At 56.3% G+C, this 19,246-nt stretch overlaps 1 protein-coding gene across 8 annotated transcripts in view; it reads right to left on the bottom strand.

Moving 5' to 3' along the window:
- The window catches only part of Atg7 (autophagy related 7), a 241,271-nt gene extending 222,467 nt beyond the window's left edge, over nt 1-18,804 (bottom strand). The window contains exon 1 of one of the 8 annotated variants that reach the window (XM_052174569.1): nt 18,672-18,804. In XM_052174569.1, coding sequence (XP_052030529.1) covers nt 18,672-18,700 — 29 coding nt within the window. In that variant the 5' untranslated portion in view covers nt 18,701-18,804. Of the gene's footprint in view, nt 1-1,982; nt 2,064-4,382; nt 4,456-6,782; nt 6,856-9,181; nt 9,279-11,530; nt 11,552-13,929; nt 14,037-16,272; nt 16,347-18,671 lie in introns of those variants that run through there. The other 7 variants (XM_052174579.1, XM_052174568.1, XM_052174578.1 and 4 more) reach the window with 7 other exon arrangements.
- Nucleotides 18,805-19,246: the final 442 nt, after the last annotated feature.

Genomic DNA, 19,246 nt, shown 5'->3' with positions numbered 1-19,246 from the left:
GACCCCAGCACGACTGCCTTCAGGGTCAACTGGGACCGACGGACTCTGCCGTGTCAGGTGGACATTCTGGAAGGTGTTGTGCCCTTGAGTTTTCATGGATTCCACTCTTACTGGTGGTCTTTTTTCTGCAGTGGCATGGTTCTCGTGGGAAAGGTGGATGCTCCTTGGCCTCCACAAGGCAGGCAACTCACAGGGTGTCACTTTCCTCAGCCTCCCCGAGCTGAAATCCAAGGCACACACCACCTGGGAGTTGCAACTCCAGGGAGGATGCACCCCAAAGAGACACTCAGTGCGAGAGGCAAGGCCAGGCAGTGACAGTGTCAGCAATGCCCCCTTTCTTGGTGCCACATGACCACTGCACTCCTGCTATACAGAGTAGACAATCAATTTTCAGGACCTACTGTGGTCCTGATCCCTGGCCCACTCTGCTACTAGGACTTAGTGCACTCTCCTTTCCCTGGAGGCCACCACCAAATGGGGCCTACCCGGGCAACTGGAGGGCACCTGTCAGGATCTAGTCCTCTATTCTCAGCTGCTAGACAGTTTCTTCCTAGGAGCACCCCACGCTCAGATTCCAGGCTGTATCTTGCCAGAGGTGCCTTCAGCTACAGCTCCAGGGAGTCATTGTCCTAGGTGAAGGGACAATTCAGGGACACACCTTTGGCATCTCCAACTCAAGCAAGACTTCCAAGAAGCTAATGGTCCAGTGGATGAGATTCAGGACAGACAGGGCTCTGCATAAATCTTTGAAAACAAGGGTCGCTGGCTCCAAGAGCAAAGGCCTTGGAGCCCAAATACCAGTGAAACTTCTGGCTCAGATCCAAGAGATGCCATCAGACACAGGGAAGGGGCTTCATGCTGGAGAGGAGGAGTGGGAACCTACTCGAGTTTGGAAATCAGCAAGTCTACACAGTCAGAGGACTGAGGATTCAAGCTTGCTACAGAGGGTGCAGGCCAGTGTCCAACTGCTACCCAGAGGTCATCATACAATCGGAGACAATCCAGAGGAGGGCAAGGATGTGTGGATGCCTGTCATTTTTGATGAGCCGTTTGTGTGTGTATAATGGGGTGTGTGTGTGTGCGTGCGTCTGTGTGTGTGTGTGTGTGTGCAAGTGCACTTGTGTGTGTGTTTCTGTGTGTGGTTGCGTGAGTGTACCTGTGTGTGTGTTTGTGTGCATTGTGTGTGTTATTCGGGCACTCCCAGGTCTCTTGGCATAAGGAGAACCGCAAAAGGCCCCCCCAAAGAAGTAGTGAGGAGATAGCACAAGGTTTGAGAGGGTGGGAGTCTCCAAGTTAGACACTTTTTTCTTCTGTGCTAGAGGCCCATGTCTGGCTGCTAGGCCGAGAGCAGCTCAAGAGGAGAGAGACTTAAGGAGTCAGGGCCTCTCCAGCAGGTTGAGGCCAATTCCGATTTATTGCCAGCGATCCGTCCCCCACCCGGGTGATCCCAACAGCCCCTCCTGGATAGACTTGTGGAACCTTGAGACAGTGGCCCTGCGAGGATGTACCAGGTCGGCGAAGGGGCGTCAGATGCTGCTACCTTTTGGGCTTGTGGGGTAAGGGAGGGGAGAGGGCAGGCCTCTAGGCAGAGGTCTCATTTCAGGACCAGCCAGAAAGCAAGACCCACCAGTCCCTTGAGCCCTGTCTTGCTCTGTCACCAAGGGATAGGGTCATCCCGACCACTGTTTTTGGCCAGAAACAGGGCTCAGGAGGAATCAGCATTGCTGCAAGTTTGGAGGCTCTTGACCTAAGGAGATCCCTGGCACTTCCTGCATTGGTCTAAACCTACAGTCCTTGGGCAACACGCACCCTTTGTCGTCAACCTGCTCCTGTCGATCGTCCACCGAGAAAGGCTGGCCAGGGCCGCCGAGTGCGGCCCGCTCTCCCTGCTGTAAAGGAAGGGCCAAAGCTCTGTCTGCCCATGCCCCGCACCTGCCCAGCCGCCTCTCAGCCTTTCCAGCACTGAAGGCGGACAGGCCTACCTGGAAGTGCATCTGAGCCAGGGGGACGTGGTGGACCGCACCGGCCTTGAAGTCACCCGGTTGGCGGGCGGGCCGGCGGGAGGGCGGGCAGGCTGGCGGGCAGCCCTGCTCTGTCTTCAACCGGGACCCACCCCATCTACCTGGGTCTCTGCAAAGCCTAGATCCAGGGCGAGCTGGAGTCCCCTAGCTGAGCTGGAAGGCTCTCCTTTCTTTTTCAAATGTGGCCTCTTGGTCGTGCGCATGCGCACAGGCGCCAGGGAAAAATGGGTCCCTAGCACCTAGCTGAGAGGGGTGTAACTCCAGCCTGCTGCAGCCTCTGGCTCAGGCTTCTCAGGAAGGTGCTGCAGTCCTGCTAGTGACCCTTCCTCTGGCTCATGCTTCTCAGGAAGGTGCTGCAGTCCTGCTAGCGACCCCCGAGGACCCCAGCACGACTGCCTTCAGGGTCAACTGGGACCGACGGACTCTGCCGTGTCAGGTGGACATTCTGGAAGGTGTTGTGCCCTTGAGTTTTCATGGATTCCACTCTTACTGGTGGTCTTTTTTCTGCAGTGGCATGGTTCTCGTGGGAAAGGTGGATGCTCCTTGGCCTCCACAAGGCAGGCAACTCACAGGGTGTCACTTTCCTCAGCCTCCCCGAGCTGAAATCCAAGGCACACACCACCTGGGAGTTGCAACTCCAGGGAGGATGCACCCCAAAGAGACACTCAGTGCGAGAGGCAAGGCCAGGCAGTGACAGTGTCAGCAATGCCCCCTTTCTTGGTGCCACATGACCACTGCACTCCTGCTATACAGAGTAGACAATCAATTTTCAGGACCTACTGTGGTCCTGATCCCTGGCCCACTCTGCTACTAGGACTTAGTGCACTCTCCTTTCCCTGGAGGCCACCACCAAATGGGGCCTACCCGGGCAACTGGAGGGCACCTGTCAGGATCTAGTCCTCTATTCTCAGCTGCTAGACAGTTTCTTCCTAGGAGCACCCCACGCTCAGATTCCAGGCTGTATCTTGCCAGAGGTGCCTTCAGCTACAGCTCCAGGGAGTCATTGTCCTAGGTGAAGGGACAATTCAGGGACACACCTTTGGCATCTCCAACTCAAGCAAGACTTCCAAGAAGCTAATGGTCCAGTGGATGAGATTCAGGACAGACAGGGCTCTGCATAAATCTTTGAAAACAAGGGTCGCTGGCTCCAAGAGCAAAGGCCTTGGAGCCCAAATACCAGTGAAACTTCTGGCTCAGATCCAAGAGATGCCATCAGACACAGGGAAGGGGCTTCATGCTGGAGAGGAGGAGTGGGAACCTACTCGAGTTTGGAAATCAGCAAGTCTACACAGTCAGAGGACTGAGGATTCAAGCTTGCTACAGAGGGTGCAGGCCAGTGTCCAACTGCTACCCAGAGGTCATCATACAATCGGAGACAATCCAGAGGAGGGCAAGGATGTGTGGATGCCTGTCATTTTTGATGAGCCGTTTGTGTGTGTATAATGGGGTGTGTGTGTGTGCGTGCGTCTGTGTGTGTGTGTGTGTGTGCAAGTGCACTTGTGTGTGTGTTTCTGTGTGTGGTTGCGTGAGTGTACCTGTGTGTGTGTTTGTGTGCATTGTGTGTGTTATTCGGGCACTCCCAGGTCTCTTGGCATAAGGAGAACCGCAAAAGGCCCCCCCAAAGAAGTAGTGAGGAGATAGCACAAGGTTTGAGAGGGTGGGAGTCTCCAAGTTAGACACTTTTTTCTTCTGTGCTAGAGGCCCATGTCTGGCTGCTAGGCCGAGAGCAGCTCAAGAGGAGAGAGACTTAAGGAGTCAGGGCCTCTCCAGCAGGTTGAGGCCAATTCCGATTTATTGCCAGCGATCCGTCCCCCACCCGGGTGATCCCAACAGCCCCTCCTGGATAGACTTGTGGAACCTTGAGACAGTGGCCCTGCGAGGATGTACCAGGTCGGCGAAGGGGCGTCAGATGCTGCTACCTTTTGGGCTTGTGGGGTAAGGGAGGGGAGAGGGCAGGCCTCTAGGCAGAGGTCTCATTTCAGGACCAGCCAGAAAGCAAGACCCACCAGTCCCTTGAGCCCTGTCTTGCTCTGTCACCAAGGGATAGGGTCATCCCGACCACTGTTTTTGGCCAGAAACAGGGCTCAGGAGGAATCAGCATTGCTGCAAGTTTGGAGGCTCTTGACCTAAGGAGATCCCTGGCACTTCCTGCATTGGTCTAAACCTACAGTCCTTGGGCAACACGCACCCTTTGTCGTCAACCTGCTCCTGTCGATCGTCCACCGAGAAAGGCTGGCCAGGGCCGCCGAGTGCGGCCCGCTCTCCCTGCTGTAAAGGAAGGGCCAAAGCTCTGTCTGCCCATGCCCCGCACCTGCCCAGCCGCCTCTCAGCCTTTCCAGCACTGAAGGCGGACAGGCCTACCTGGAAGTGCATCTGAGCCAGGGGGACGTGGTGGACCGCACCGGCCTTGAAGTCACCCGGTTGGCGGGCGGGCCGGCGGGAGGGCGGGCAGGCTGGCGGGCAGCCCTGCTCTGTCTTCAACCGGGACCCACCCCATCTACCTGGGTCTCTGCAAAGCCTAGATCCAGGGCGAGCTGGAGTCCCCTAGCTGAGCTGGAAGGCTCTCCTTTCTTTTTCAAATGTGGCCTCTTGGTCGTGCGCATGCGCACAGGCGCCAGGGAAAAATGGGTCCCTAGCACCTAGCTGAGAGGGGTGTAACTCCAGCCTGCTGCAGCCTCTGGCTCAGGCTTCTCAGGAAGGTGCTGCAGTCCTGCTAGTGACCCTTCCTCTGGCTCATGCTTCTCAGGAAGGTGCTGCAGTCCTGCTAGCGACCCCCGAGGACCCCAGCACGACTGCCTTCAGGGTCAACTGGGACCGACGGACTCTGCCGTGTCAGGTGGACATTCTGGAAGGTGTTGTGCCCTTGAGTTTTCATGGATTCCACTCTTACTGGTGGTCTTTTTTCTGCAGTGGCATGGTTCTCGTGGGAAAGGTGGATGCTCCTTGGCCTCCACAAGGCAGGCAACTCACAGGGTGTCACTTTCCTCAGCCTCCCCGAGCTGAAATCCAAGGCACACACCACCTGGGAGTTGCAACTCCAGGGAGGATGCACCCCAAAGAGACACTCAGTGCGAGAGGCAAGGCCAGGCAGTGACAGTGTCAGCAATGCCCCCTTTCTTGGTGCCACATGACCACTGCACTCCTGCTATACAGAGTAGACAATCAATTTTCAGGACCTACTGTGGTCCTGATCCCTGGCCCACTCTGCTACTAGGACTTAGTGCACTCTCCTTTCCCTGGAGGCCACCACCAAATGGGGCCTACCCGGGCAACTGGAGGGCACCTGTCAGGATCTAGTCCTCTATTCTCAGCTGCTAGACAGTTTCTTCCTAGGAGCACCCCACGCTCAGATTCCAGGCTGTATCTTGCCAGAGGTGCCTTCAGCTACAGCTCCAGGGAGTCATTGTCCTAGGTGAAGGGACAATTCAGGGACACACCTTTGGCATCTCCAACTCAAGCAAGACTTCCAAGAAGCTAATGGTCCAGTGGATGAGATTCAGGACAGACAGGGCTCTGCATAAATCTTTGAAAACAAGGGTCGCTGGCTCCAAGAGCAAAGGCCTTGGAGCCCAAATACCAGTGAAACTTCTGGCTCAGATCCAAGAGATGCCATCAGACACAGGGAAGGGGCTTCATGCTGGAGAGGAGGAGTGGGAACCTACTCGAGTTTGGAAATCAGCAAGTCTACACAGTCAGAGGACTGAGGATTCAAGCTTGCTACAGAGGGTGCAGGCCAGTGTCCAACTGCTACCCAGAGGTCATCATACAATCGGAGACAATCCAGAGGAGGGCAAGGATGTGTGGATGCCTGTCATTTTTGATGAGCCGTTTGTGTGTGTATAATGGGGTGTGTGTGTGTGCGTGCGTCTGTGTGTGTGTGTGTGTGTGCAAGTGCACTTGTGTGTGTGTTTCTGTGTGTGGTTGCGTGAGTGTACCTGTGTGTGTGTTTGTGTGCATTGTGTGTGTTATTCGGGCACTCCCAGGTCTCTTGGCATAAGGAGAACCGCAAAAGGCCCCCCCAAAGAAGTAGTGAGGAGATAGCACAAGGTTTGAGAGGGTGGGAGTCTCCAAGTTAGACACTTTTTTCTTCTGTGCTAGAGGCCCATGTCTGGCTGCTAGGCCGAGAGCAGCTCAAGAGGAGAGAGACTTAAGGAGTCAGGGCCTCTCCAGCAGGTTGAGGCCAATTCCGATTTATTGCCAGCGATCCGTCCCCCACCCGGGTGATCCCAACAGCCCCTCCTGGATAGACTTGTGGAACCTTGAGACAGTGGCCCTGCGAGGATGTACCAGGTCGGCGAAGGGGCGTCAGATGCTGCTACCTTTTGGGCTTGTGGGGTAAGGGAGGGGAGAGGGCAGGCCTCTAGGCAGAGGTCTCATTTCAGGACCAGCCAGAAAGCAAGACCCACCAGTCCCTTGAGCCCTGTCTTGCTCTGTCACCAAGGGATAGGGTCATCCCGACCACTGTTTTTGGCCAGAAACAGGGCTCAGGAGGAATCAGCATTGCTGCAAGTTTGGAGGCTCTTGACCTAAGGAGATCCCTGGCACTTCCTGCATTGGTCTAAACCTACAGTCCTTGGGCAACACGCACCCTTTGTCGTCAACCTGCTCCTGTCGATCGTCCACCGAGAAAGGCTGGCCAGGGCCGCCGAGTGCGGCCCGCTCTCCCTGCTGTAAAGGAAGGGCCAAAGCTCTGTCTGCCCATGCCCCGCACCTGCCCAGCCGCCTCTCAGCCTTTCCAGCACTGAAGGCGGACAGGCCTACCTGGAAGTGCATCTGAGCCAGGGGGACGTGGTGGACCGCACCGGCCTTGAAGTCACCCGGTTGGCGGGCGGGCCGGCGGGAGGGCGGGCAGGCTGGCGGGCAGCCCTGCTCTGTCTTCAACCGGGACCCACCCCATCTACCTGGGTCTCTGCAAAGCCTAGATCCAGGGCGAGCTGGAGTCCCCTAGCTGAGCTGGAAGGCTCTCCTTTCTTTTTCAAATGTGGCCTCTTGGTCGTGCGCATGCGCACAGGCGCCAGGGAAAAATGGGTCCCTAGCACCTAGCTGAGAGGGGTGTAACTCCAGCCTGCTGCAGCCTCTGGCTCAGGCTTCTCAGGAAGGTGCTGCAGTCCTGCTAGTGACCCTTCCTCTGGCTCATGCTTCTCAGGAAGGTGCTGCAGTCCTGCTAGCGACCCCCGAGGACCCCAGCACGACTGCCTTCAGGGTCAACTGGGACCGACGGACTCTGCCGTGTCAGGTGGACATTCTGGAAGGTGTTGTGCCCTTGAGTTTTCATGGATTCCACTCTTACTGGTGGTCTTTTTTCTGCAGTGGCATGGTTCTCGTGGGAAAGGTGGATGCTCCTTGGCCTCCACAAGGCAGGCAACTCACAGGGTGTCACTTTCCTCAGCCTCCCCGAGCTGAAATCCAAGGCACACACCACCTGGGAGTTGCAACTCCAGGGAGGATGCACCCCAAAGAGACACTCAGTGCGAGAGGCAAGGCCAGGCAGTGACAGTGTCAGCAATGCCCCCTTTCTTGGTGCCACATGACCACTGCACTCCTGCTATACAGAGTAGACAATCAATTTTCAGGACCTACTGTGGTCCTGATCCCTGGCCCACTCTGCTACTAGGACTTAGTGCACTCTCCTTTCCCTGGAGGCCACCACCAAATGGGGCCTACCCGGGCAACTGGAGGGCACCTGTCAGGATCTAGTCCTCTATTCTCAGCTGCTAGACAGTTTCTTCCTAGGAGCACCCCACGCTCAGATTCCAGGCTGTATCTTGCCAGAGGTGCCTTCAGCTACAGCTCCAGGGAGTCATTGTCCTAGGTGAAGGGACAATTCAGGGACACACCTTTGGCATCTCCAACTCAAGCAAGACTTCCAAGAAGCTAATGGTCCAGTGGATGAGATTCAGGACAGACAGGGCTCTGCATAAATCTTTGAAAACAAGGGTCGCTGGCTCCAAGAGCAAAGGCCTTGGAGCCCAAATACCAGTGAAACTTCTGGCTCAGATCCAAGAGATGCCATCAGACACAGGGAAGGGGCTTCATGCTGGAGAGGAGGAGTGGGAACCTACTCGAGTTTGGAAATCAGCAAGTCTACACAGTCAGAGGACTGAGGATTCAAGCTTGCTACAGAGGGTGCAGGCCAGTGTCCAACTGCTACCCAGAGGTCATCATACAATCGGAGACAATCCAGAGGAGGGCAAGGATGTGTGGATGCCTGTCATTTTTGATGAGCCGTTTGTGTGTGTATAATGGGGTGTGTGTGTGTGCGTGCGTCTGTGTGTGTGTGTGTGTGTGCAAGTGCACTTGTGTGTGTGTTTCTGTGTGTGGTTGCGTGAGTGTACCTGTGTGTGTGTTTGTGTGCATTGTGTGTGTTATTCGGGCACTCCCAGGTCTCTTGGCATAAGGAGAACCGCAAAAGGCCCCCCCAAAGAAGTAGTGAGGAGATAGCACAAGGTTTGAGAGGGTGGGAGTCTCCAAGTTAGACACTTTTTTCTTCTGTGCTAGAGGCCCATGTCTGGCTGCTAGGCCGAGAGCAGCTCAAGAGGAGAGAGACTTAAGGAGTCAGGGCCTCTCCAGCAGGTTGAGGCCAATTCCGATTTATTGCCAGCGATCCGTCCCCCACCCGGGTGATCCCAACAGCCCCTCCTGGATAGACTTGTGGAACCTTGAGACAGTGGCCCTGCGAGGATGTACCAGGTCGGCGAAGGGGCGTCAGATGCTGCTACCTTTTGGGCTTGTGGGGTAAGGGAGGGGAGAGGGCAGGCCTCTAGGCAGAGGTCTCATTTCAGGACCAGCCAGAAAGCAAGACCCACCAGTCCCTTGAGCCCTGTCTTGCTCTGTCACCAAGGGATAGGTTCATCCCGACCACTGTTTTTGGCCAGAAACAGGGCTCAGGAGGAATCAGCATTCCTGCAAGTTTGGAGGCTCTTGACCTAAGGAGATCCCTGGCACTTCCTGCATTGGTCTAAACCTACAGTCCTTGGGCAACACGCACCCTTTGATGTCAACCTGCTCCTGTCGATCGTCCACCGAGAAAGGCTGGCCAGGGCCGCCGAGTGCAGCCCGCTCTCCCTGTTGTAAAGGAAGGGCCAAAGCTCTGTCTGCCCATGCCCCGCACCTGCCCAGCCGCCTCTCAGCCTTTCCAGCACTGAAGGCGGAAGGCCTACCTGGAAGTGCATCTGAGCCAGGGGGACATGGTGCACCGCACCGGCCTTGAAGTCACCCGGTTGGCGGGCGGGCCGGCGGGAGAGCGGGCAGGCTGGCGGGCAGCCCTGCTCTGTCTTCAACCCGGACCCACCCCATCCACCTGGGTCTCTGCAAACCCTAGATCCAGGGCGGGCTGGAGTCCCCTAGCTGAGCTGGAAGGCTCTCCTTTCTTTTTCAAATGTGGGCTCTTGGTCGTGCGCATGCGCACAGGCGCCAGGGAAAAATGGGTCCCTAGCACCTAGCTGAGAGGGGTGTAACTCCAGCCTGCTGCAGCCTCTGGCTCATGCTTCTCAGGAAGGTGCTGCAGTCCTGCTAGCGACCCCCGAGGACCCCAGCACGACTGCCTTCAGGCTCAACTGGGACCGACGGACTCTGCAGTGTCAGGTGGACATTCTGAAAGGTGTTGTGCCCTTCAGTTTTCATGGATTCCACTCGTACTGGTGGTCTTTTTTCTGCAGTGGCATGGTTCTCGAGGGAAAGGTGGATGCTCCTTGGCCTCCACAAGGCAGGCAACTCACAGGGTGTCACTTTCCTCAGCCTCCCCGAGCTGAAATCCAAGGCACACACCACCTGGGAGTTGCAACTCCAGGGAGGATGCACCCCAAAGAGACACTCAGTGCGAGAGGCAAGGCCAGGCAGTGACAGTGTCAGCAATGCCCCCTTTCTTGGTGCCACATGACCACTGCACTCCTGCTATACAGAGTAGACAATCAATTTTCAGGACCTACTGTGGTCCTGATCCCTGGCCCACTCTCCTACTAGGACTTAGTGCACTCTCCTTTCCCTGGAGGCCACCACCAAATGGGGCCTACCCGGGCAACTGGAGGGCACCTGTCAGGATCTAGTCCTCTATTCTCAGCTGCTAGACAGTTTCTTCCTAGGAGCACCCCACGCTCAGATTCCAGGCTGTATCTTGCCAGAGGTGCCTTCAGCTACAGCTCCAGGGAGTCATTGTCCTAGGTGAAGGGACAATTCAGGGACACACCTTTGGCATCTCCAACTCAAGCAAGACTTCCAAGAAGCTAATGGTCCAGTGGATGAGATTCAGGACAGACAGGGCTCTGCATAAATCTTTGAAAACAAGGGTCGCTGGCTCCAAGAGCAAAGGCCTTGGAGCCCAAATACCAGTGAAACTTCTGGCTCAGATCCAAGAGATGCCATCAGACACAGGGAAGGGGCTTCATGCTGGAGAGGAGGAGTGGGAACCTACTCGAGTTTGGAAATCAGCAAGTCTACACAGTCAGAGGACTGAGGATTCAAGCTTGCTACAGAGGGTGCAGGCCAGTGTCCAACTGCTACCCAGAGGTCATCATACAATCGGAGACAATCCAGAGGAGGGCAAGGATGTGTGGATGCCTGTCATTTTTGATGAGCCGTTTGTGTGTGTATAATGGGGTGTGTGTGTGTGCGTGCGTCTGTGTGTGTGTGTGTGTGTGCAAGTGCACTTGTGTGTGTGTTTCTGTGTGTGGTTGCGTGAGTGTACCTGTGTGTGTGTTTGTGTGCATTGTGTGTGTTATTCGGGCACTCCCAGGTCTCTTGGCATAAGGAGAACCGCAAAAGGCCCCCCCAAAGAAGTAGTGAGGAGATAGCACAAGGTTTGAGAGGGTGGGAGTCTCCAAGTTAGACACTTTTTTCTTCTGTGCTAGAGGCCCATGTCTGGCTGCTAGGCCGAGAGCAGCTCAAGAGGAGAGAGACTTAAGGAGTCAGGGCCTCTCCAGCAGGTTGAGGCCAATTCCGATTTATTGCCAGCGATCCGTCCCCCACCCGGGTGATCCCAACAGCCCCTCCTGGATAGACTTGTGGAACCTTGAGACAGTGGCCCTGCGAGGATGTACCAGGTCGGCGAAGGGGCGTCAGATGCTGCTACCTTTTGGGCTTGTGGGGTAAGGGAGGGGAGAGGGCAGGCCTCTAGGCAGAGGTCTCATTTCAGGACCAGCCAGAAAGCAAGACCCACCAGTCCCTTGAGCCCTGTCTTGCTCTGTCACCAAGGGATAGGGTCATCCCGACCACTGTTTTTGGCCAGAAACAGGGCTCAGGAGGAATCAGCATTGCTGCAAGTTTGGAGGCTCTTGACCTAAGGAGATCCCTGGCACTTCCTGCATTGGTCTAAACCTACAGTCCTTGGGCAACACGCACCCTTTGTCGTCAACCTGCTCCTGTCGATCGTCCACCGAGAAAGGCTGGCCAGGGCCGCCGAGTGCGGCCCGCTCTCCCTGCTGTAAAGGAAGGGCCAAAGCTCTGTCTGCCCATGCCCCGCACCTGCCCAGCCGCCTCTCAGCCTTTCCAGCACTGAAGGCGGACAGGCCTACCTGGAAGTGCATCTGAGCCAGGGGGACGTGGTGGACCGCACCGGCCTTGAAGTCACCCGGTTGGCGGGCGGGCCGGCGGGAGGGCGGGCAGGCTGGCGGGCAGCCCTGCTCTGTCTTCAACCGGGACCCACCCCATCTACCTGGGTCTCTGCAAAGCCTAGATCCAGGGCGAGCTGGAGTCCCCTAGCTGAGCTGGAAGGCTCTCCTTTCTTTTTCAAATGTGGCCTCTTGGTCGTGCGCATGCGCACAGGCGCCAGGGAAAAATGGGTCCCTAGCACCTAGCTGAGAGGGGTGTAACTCCAGCCTGCTGCAGCCTCTGGCTCAGGCTTCTCAGGAAGGTGCTGCAGTCCTGCTAGTGACCCTTCCTCTGGCTCATGCTTCTCAGGAAGGTGCTGCAGTCCTGCTAGCGACCCCCGAGGACCCCAGCACGACTGCCTTCAGGGTCAACTGGGACCGACGGACTCTGCCGTGTCAGGTGGACATTCTGGAAGGTGTTGTGCCCTTGAGTTTTCATGGATTCCACTCTTACTGGTGGTCTTTTTTCTGCAGTGGCATGGTTCTCGTGGGAAAGGTGGATGCTCCTTGGCCTCCACAAGGCAGGCAACTCACAGGGTGTCACTTTCCTCAGCCTCCCCGAGCTGAAATCCAAGGCACACACCACCTGGGAGTTGCAACTCCAGGGAGGATGCACCCCAAAGAGACACTCAGTGCGAGAGGCAAGGCCAGGCAGTGACAGTGTCAGCAATGCCCCCTTTCTTGGTGCCACATGACCACTGCACTCCTGCTATACAGAGTAGACAATCAATTTTCAGGACCTACTGTGGTCCTGATCCCTGGCCCACTCTGCTACTAGGACTTAGTGCACTCTCCTTTCCCTGGAGGCCACCACCAAATGGGGCCTACCCGGGCAACTGGAGGGCACCTGTCAGGATCTAGTCCTCTATTCTCAGCTGCTAGACAGTTTCTTCCTAGGAGCACCCCACGCTCAGATTCCAGGCTGTATCTTGCCAGAGGTGCCTTCAGCTACAGCTCCAGGGAGTCATTGTCCTAGGTGAAGGGACAATTCAGGGACACACCTTTGGCATCTCCAACTCAAGCAAGACTTCCAAGAAGCTAATGGTCCAGTGGATGAGATTCAGGACAGACAGGGCTCTGCATAAATCTTTGAAAACAAGGGTCGCTGGCTCCAAGAGCAAAGGCCTTGGAGCCCAAATACCAGTGAAACTTCTGGCTCAGATCCAAGAGATGCCATCAGACACAGGGAAGGGGCTTCATGCTGGAGAGGAGGAGTGGGAACCTACTCGAGTTTGGAAATCAGCAAGTCTACACAGTCAGAGGACTGAGGATTCAAGCTTGCTACAGAGGGTGCAGGCCAGTGTCCAACTGCTACCCAGAGGTCATCATACAATCGGAGACAATCCAGAGGAGGGCAAGGATGTGTGGATGCCTGTCATTTTTGATGAGCCGTTTGTGTGTGTATAATGGGGTGTGTGTGTGTGCGTGCGTCTGTGTGTGTGTGTGTGTGTGCAAGTGCACTTGTGTGTGTGTTTCTGTGTGTGGTTGCGTGAGTGTACCTGTGTGTGTGTTTGTGTGCATTGTGTGTGTTATTCGGGCACTCCCAGGTCTCTTGGCATAAGGAGAACCGCAAAAGGCCCCCCCAAAGAAGTAGTGAGGAGATAGCACAAGGTTTGAGAGGGTGGGAGTCTCCAAGTTAGACACTTTTTTCTTCTGTGCTAGAGGCCCATGTCTGGCTGCTAGGCCGAGAGCAGCTCAAGAGGAGAGAGACTTAAGGAGTCAGGGCCTCTCCAGCAGGTTGAGGCCAATTCCGATTTATTGCCAGCGATCCGTCCCCCACCCGGGTGATCCCAACAGCCCCTCCTGGATAGACTTGTGGAACCTTGAGACAGTGGCCCTGCGAGGATGTACCAGGTCGGCGAAGGGGCGTCAGATGCTGCTACCTTTTGGGCTTGTGGGGTAAGGGAGGGGAGAGGGCAGGCCTCTAGGCAGAGGTCTCATTTCAGGACCAGCCAGAAAGCAAGACCCACCAGTCCCTTGAGCCCTGTCTTGCTCTGTCACCAAGGGATAGGTTCATCCCGACCACTGTTTTTGGCCAGAAACAGGGCTCAGGAGGAATCAGCATTCCTGCAAGTTTGGAGGCTCTTGACCTAAGGAGATCCCTGGCACTTCCTGCATTGGTCTAAACCTACAGTCCTTGGGCAACACGCACCCTTTGATGTCAACCTGCTCCTGTCGATCGTCCACCGAGAAAGGCTGGCCAGGGCCGCCGAGTGCAGCCCGCTCTCCCTGTTGTAAAGGAAGGGCCAAAGCTCTGTCTGCCCATGCCCCGCACCTGCCCAGCCGCCTCTCAGCCTTTCCAGCACTGAAGGCGGAAGGCCTACCTGGAAGTGCATCTGAGCCAGGGGGACATGGTGCACCGCACCGGCCTTGAAGTCACCCGGTTGGCGGGCGGGCCGGCGGGAGAGCGGGCAGGCTGGCGGGCAGCCCTGCTCTGTCTTCAACCCGGACCCACCCCATCCACCTGGGTCTCTGCAAACCCTAGATCCAGGGCGGGCTGGAGTCCCCTAGCTGAGCTGGAAGGCTCTCCTTTCTTTTTCAAATGTGGGCTCTTGGTCGTGCGCATGCGCACAGGCGCCAGGGAAAAATGGGTCCCTAGCACCTAGCTGAGAGGGGTGTAACTCCAGCCTGCTGCAGCCTCTGGCTCATGCTTCTCAGGAAGGTGCTGCAGTCCTGCTAGCGACCCCCGAGGACCCCAGCACGACTGCCTTCAGGCTCAACTGGGACCGACGGACTCTGCAGTGTCAGGTGGACATTCTGAAAGGTGTTGTGCCCTTCAGTTTTCATGGATTCCACTCGTACTGGTGGTCTTTTTTCTGCAGTGGCATGGTTCTCGAGGGAAAGGTGGATGCTCCTTGGCCTCCACAAGGCAGGCAACTCACAGGGTGTCACTTTCCTCAGCCTCCCCGAGCTGAAATCCAAGGCACACACCACCTGGGAGTTGCAACTCCAGGGAGGATGCACCCCAAAGAGACACTCAGTGCGAGAGGCAAGGCCAGGCAGTGACAGTGTCAGCAATGCCCCCTTTCTTGGTGCCACATGACCACTGCACTCCTGCTATACAGAGTAGACAATCAATTTTCAGGACCTACTGTGGTCCTGATCCCTGGCCCACTCTCCTACTAGGACTTAGTGCACTCTCCTTTCCCTGGAGGCCACCACCAAATGGGGCCTACCCGGGCAACTGGAGGGCACCTGTCAGGATCTAGTCCTCTATTCTCAGCTGCTAGACAGTTTCTTCCTAGGAGCACCCCACGCTCAGATTCCAGGCTGTATCTTGCCAGAGGTGCCTTCAGCTACAGCTCCAGGGAGTCATTGTCCTAGGTGAAGGGACAATTCAGGGACACACCTTTGGCATCTCCAACTCAAGCAAGACTTCCAAGAAGCTAATGGTCCAGTGGATGAGATTCAGGACAGACAGGGCTCTGCATAAATCTTTGAAAACAAGGGTCGCTGGCTCCAAGAGCAAAGGCCTTGGAGCCCAAATACCAGTGAAACTTCTGGCTCAGATCCAAGAGATGCCATCAGACACAGGGAAGGGGCTTCATGCTGGAGAGGAGGAGTGGGAACCTACTCGAGTTTGGAAATCAGCAAGTCTACACAGTCAGAGGACTGAGGATTCAAGCTTGCTACAGAGGGTGCAGGCCAGTGTCCAACTGCTACCCAGAGGTCATCATACAATCGGAGACAATCCAGAGGAGGGCAAGGATGTGTGGATGCCTGTCATTTTTGATGAGCCGTTTGTGTGTGTATAATGGGGTGTGTGTGTGTGCGTGCGTCTGTGTGTGTGTGTGCAAGTGCACTTGTGTGTGTGTTTCTGTGTGTGGTTGCGTGAGTGTACCTGTGTGTGTGTTTGTGTGCATTGTGTGTGTTATTCGGGCACTCCCAGGTCTCTTGGCATAAGGAGAACCGCAAAAGGCCCCCCCAAAGAAGTAGTGAGGAGATAGCACAAGGTTTGAGAGGGTGGGAGTCTCCAAGTTAGACACTTTTTTCTTCTGTGCTAGAGGCCCATGTCTGGCTGCTAGGCCGAGAGCAGCTCAAGAGGAGAGAGACTTAAGGAGTCAGGGCCTCTCCAGCAGGTTGAGGCCAATTCCGATTTATTGCCAGCGATCCGTCCCCCACCCGGGTGATCCCAACAGCCCCTCCTGGATAGACTTGTGGAACCTTGAGACAGTGGCCCTGCGAGGATGTACCAGGTCGGCGAAGGGGCGTCAGATGCTGCTACCTTTTGGGCTTGTGGGGTAAGGGAGGGGAGAGGGCAGGCCTCTAGGCAGAGGTCTCATTTCAGGACCAGCCAGAAAGCAAGACCCACCAGTCCCTTGAGCCCTGTCTTGCTCTGTCACCAAGGGATAGGGTCATCCCGACCACTGTTTTTGGCCAGAAACAGGGCTCAGGAGGAATCAGCATTGCTGCAAGTTTGGAGGCTCTTGACCTAAGGAGATCCCTGGCACTTCCTGCATTGGTCTAAACCTACAGTCCTTGGGCAACACGCACCCTTTGATGTCAACCTGCTCCTGTCGATCGTCCACCGAGAAAGGCTGGCCAGGGCCGCCGAGTGCGGCCCGCTCTCCCTGCTGTAAAGGAAGGGCCAAAGCTCTGTCTGCCCATGCCCCGCACCTGCCCAGCCGCCTCTCAGCCTTTCCAGCACTGAAGGCGGACAGGCCTACCTGGAAGTGCATCTGAGCCAGGGGGACGTGGTGGACCGCACCGGCCTTGAAGTCACCCGGTTGGCGGGCGGGCCGGCGGGAGGGCGGGCAGGCTGGCGGGCAGCCCTGCTCTGTCTTCAACCGGGACCCACCCCATCTACCTGGGTCTCTGCAAAGCCTAGATCCAGGGCGAGCTGGAGTCCCCTAGCTGAGCTGGAAGGCTCTCCTTTCTTTTTCAAATGTGGCCTCTTGGTCGTGCGCATGCGCACAGGCGCCAGGGAAAAATGGGTCCCTAGCACCTAGCTGAGAGGGGTGTAACTCCAGCCTGCTGCAGCCTCTGGCTCAGGCTTCTCAGGAAGGTGCTGCAGTCCTGCTAGTGACCCTTCCTCTGGCTCATGCTTCTCAGGAAGGTGCTGCAGTCCTGCTAGCGACCCCCGAGGACCCCAGCACGACTGCCTTCAGGGTCAACTGGGACCGACGGACTCTGCCGTGTCAGGTGGACATTCTGGAAGGTGTTGTGCCCTTGAGTTTTCATGGATTCCACTCTTACTGGTGGTCTTTTTTCTGCAGTGGCATGGTTCTCGTGGGAAAGGTGGATGCTCCTTGGCCTCCACAAGGCAGGCAACTCACAGGGTGTCACTTTCCTCAGCCTCCCCGAGCTGAAATCCAAGGCACACACCACCTGGGAGTTGCAACTCCAGGGAGGATGCACCCCAAAGAGACACTCAGTGCGAGAGGCAAGGCCAGGCAGTGACAGTGTCAGCAATGCCCCCTTTCTTGGTGCCACATGACCACTGCACTCCTGCTATACAGAGTAGACAATCAATTTTCAGGACCTACTGTGGTCCTGATCCCTGGCCCACTCTGCTACTAGGACTTAGTGCACTCTCCTTTCCCTGGAGGCCACCACCAAATGGGGCCTACCCGGGCAACTGGAGGGCACCTGTCAGGATCTAGTCCTCTATTCTCAGCTGCTAGACAGTTTCTTCCTAGGAGCACCCCACGCTCAGATTCCAGGCTGTATCTTGCCAGAGGTGCCTTCAGCTACAGCTCCAGGGAGTCATTGTCCTAGGTGAAGGGACAATTCAGGGACACACCTTTGGCATCTCCAACTCAAGCAAGACTTCCAAGAAGCTAATGGTCCAGTGGATGAGATTCAGGACAGACAGGGCTCTGCATAAAGCTTTGAAAACAAGGGTCGCTGGCTCCAAGAGCAAAGGCCTTGGAGCCCAAATACCAGTGAAACTTCTGGCTCAGATCCAAGAGATGCCATCAGACACAGGGAAGGGGCTTCATGCTGGAGAGGAGGAGTGGGAACCTACTCGAGTTTGGAAATCAGCAAGTCTACACAGTCAGAGGACTGAGGATTCAAGCTTGCTACAGAGGGTGCAGGCCAGTGTCCAACTGCTGCCCAGAGGTCATCATACAATCGGAGACAATCCAGAGGAGGGCAAGGATGTGTGGATGACTGTCATTTTTGATGAGCCGTTTGTGTGTGTATAATGGGGTGTGTGTGTGTGCGTGCGTCTGTGTGTGTGTGTGTGTGTGCAAGTGCACTTGTGTGTGTGTTTCTGTGTGTGGTTGCGTGAGTGTACCTGTGTGTGTGTTTGTGTGCATTGTGTGTGTTATTCGGGCACTCCCAGGTCTCTTGGCATAAGGAGAACCGCAAAAGGCCCCCCCAAAGAAGTAGTGAGGAGATAGCACAAGGTTTGAGAGGGTGGGAGTCTCCAAGTTAGACACTTTTTTCTTCTGTGCTAGAGGCCCATGTCTGGCTGCTAGGCCGAGAGCAGCTCAAGAGGAGAGAGACTTAAGGAGTCAGGGCCTCTCCAGCAGGTTGAGGCCAATTCCGATTTATTGCCAGCGATCCGTCCCCCACCCGGGTGATCCCAACAGCCCCTCCTGGATAGACTTGTGGAACCTTGAGACAGTGGCCCTGCGAGGATGTACCAGGTCGGCGAAGGGGCGTCAGATGCTGCTACCTTTTGGGCTTGTGGGGTAAGGGAGGGGAGAGGGCAGGCCTCTAGGCAGAGGTCTCATTTCAGGACCAGCCAGAAAGCAAGACCCACCAGTCCCTTGAGCCCTGTCTTGCTCTGTCACCAAGGGATAGGTTCATCCCGACCACTGTTTTTGGCCAGAAACAGGGCTCAGGAGGAATCAGCATTCCTGCAAGTTTGGAGGCTCTTGACCTAAGGAGATCCCTGGCACTTCCTGCATTGGTCTAAACCTACAGTCCTTGGGCAACACGCACCCTTTGATGTCAACCTGCTCCTGTCGATCGTCCACCGAGAAAGGCTGGCCAGGGCCGCCGAGTGCAGCCCGCTCTCCCTGTTGTAAAGGAAGGGCCAAAGCTCTGTCTGCCCATGCCCCGCACCTGCCCAGCCGCCTCTCAGCCTTTCCAGCACTGAAGGCGGAAGGCCTACCTGGAAGTGCATCTGAGCCAGGGGGACATGGTGCACCGCACCGGCCTTGAAGTCACCCGGTTGGCGGGCGGGCCGGCGGGAGAGCGGGCAGGCTGGCGGGCAGCCCTGCTCTGTCTTCAACCCGGACCCACCCCATCCACCTGGGTCTCTGCAAACCCTAGATCCAGGGCGGGCTGGAGTCCCCTAGCTGAGCTGGAAGGCTCTCCTTTCTTTTTCAAATGTGGGCTCTTGGTCGTGCGCATGCGCACAGGCGCCAGGGAAAAATGGGTCCCTAGCACCTAGCTGAGAGGGGTGTAACTCCAGCCTGCTGCAGCCTCTGGCTCATGCTTCTCAGGAAGGTGCTGCAGTCCTGCTAGCGACCCCCGAGGACCCCAGCACGACTGCCTTCAGGCTCAACTGGGACCGACGGACTCTGCAGTGTCAGGTGGACATTCTGAAAGGTGTTGTGCCCTTCAGTTTTCATGGATTCCACTCGTACTGGTGGTCTTTTTTCTGCAGTGGCATGGTTCTCGAGGGAAAGGTGGATGCTCCTTGGCCTCCACAAGGCAGGCAACTCACAGGGTGTCACTTTCCTC

This window comes from Apodemus sylvaticus, chromosome 2 (genome assembly GCF_947179515.1).
Source record: "Apodemus sylvaticus chromosome 2, mApoSyl1.1, whole genome shotgun sequence".
Taxonomy (NCBI): Eukaryota; Metazoa; Chordata; class Mammalia; order Rodentia; family Muridae; genus Apodemus; species Apodemus sylvaticus.
The sequence above is the reverse complement of the archived record's forward strand: the minus strand, read 5'-3'. Positions and strand labels throughout refer to the sequence as shown.